This window comes from Arachis duranensis, chromosome 5 (genome assembly GCF_000817695.3).
Source record: "Arachis duranensis cultivar V14167 chromosome 5, aradu.V14167.gnm2.J7QH, whole genome shotgun sequence".
NCBI lineage: Eukaryota > Viridiplantae > Streptophyta > Magnoliopsida > Fabales > Fabaceae > Arachis > Arachis duranensis.
Window position 1 is genome coordinate 88,157,432 of NC_029776.3, and position 975 is coordinate 88,158,406.

General features: G+C 32.2%; 1 protein-coding gene across 1 annotated transcript in view; it reads left to right on the forward strand.

Annotated features, from left to right (window-relative positions):
* Positions 1-975, forward strand: part of LOC107490321 (DNA (cytosine-5)-methyltransferase CMT3) — a gene marked incomplete in the record, with an annotated part of 9,184 nt that overhangs the window by 3,098 nt on the left and 5,111 nt on the right. Inside the window, 2 exon segments of the mRNA XM_052262204.1 lie at positions 1-185; positions 283-348. Of these exon segments, the coding sequence (XP_052118164.1) occupies positions 1-185; positions 283-348 (251 nt within the window).

Consider the following 975-nt stretch of genomic DNA (forward strand, 5'->3'; position numbering starts at 1 on the left):
CAACAATATCTTCAGATATTGATGTAAATGGAAGATCAGAAGTAAACTCTGAACACGTGGAAGGTGTTAATCATGAAGTTAATAAAGAACCAGAGCTTAGAGTATTAGATTTATATTCTGGTTGTGGAGCAATGTCAACTGGTTTGTGCCTTGGTGGCATTTTGTCTGGCTTGAACCTTGTTACAGTGAGTTCTATGTTGCTCTCTTGATAAATAATCCATTGAATTTATTTTGTTTGCTGATGCCTATTTTATTCTAATGGTATGCTATATTTTCAAATAGAAATGGGCAGTGGACTTGAATGAACATGCTTGTGAAAGTCTTAGGTTAAATCATCCTGAGACACAGGTAATACGATGCTTGTTTTTTCCTTTGTTATTTCTACCTGTGGGAAAATGCTAATGCTTCTCTGTCTTTCTCCTTACTTTCCAGTGGACAAAATATGTTGATATATCCATGTATATACTTGGGTTTATATAGTATAAAATAACATAATATAGTTTTTAAAGGGTATAATAGATATTATCTTTTAAGGGTGATTGTAACAACTGGTGTCTCTAACAAGGTTCAAAGAATGAAACAGTGATAGAAGCTTCAGGGAGGAGCGATACCAGTGTAATATCACCTAACTTCCCTATTGGCGATATATTAGGCTGTGTTTGGTTTTGAGAAGGAGAAGACAAAATAATAAAATTAATGAAAAAAATAAAAAAAATGTTTTCCTTTTTAATGTTTCTATGTTTTTCTTGTTATCATAAATACAAAATATATTAATTCAGTATTTCTAAACATAATATCTCTGTTTATGTTTTATTTGTCAAATATTATTTTATATCTTTGTCAGTGTCTTGTTCTCGTAAATAAATAACTTTATTTTCTTGAGAGAAAAGTTAGAGAAGTAAATGGCTGTGGCAGTGATTTGGGAGTGCTGCCTCTCTCCTGGTTCTGTTTCCTGACTTTCCTCCTTGCATCCCA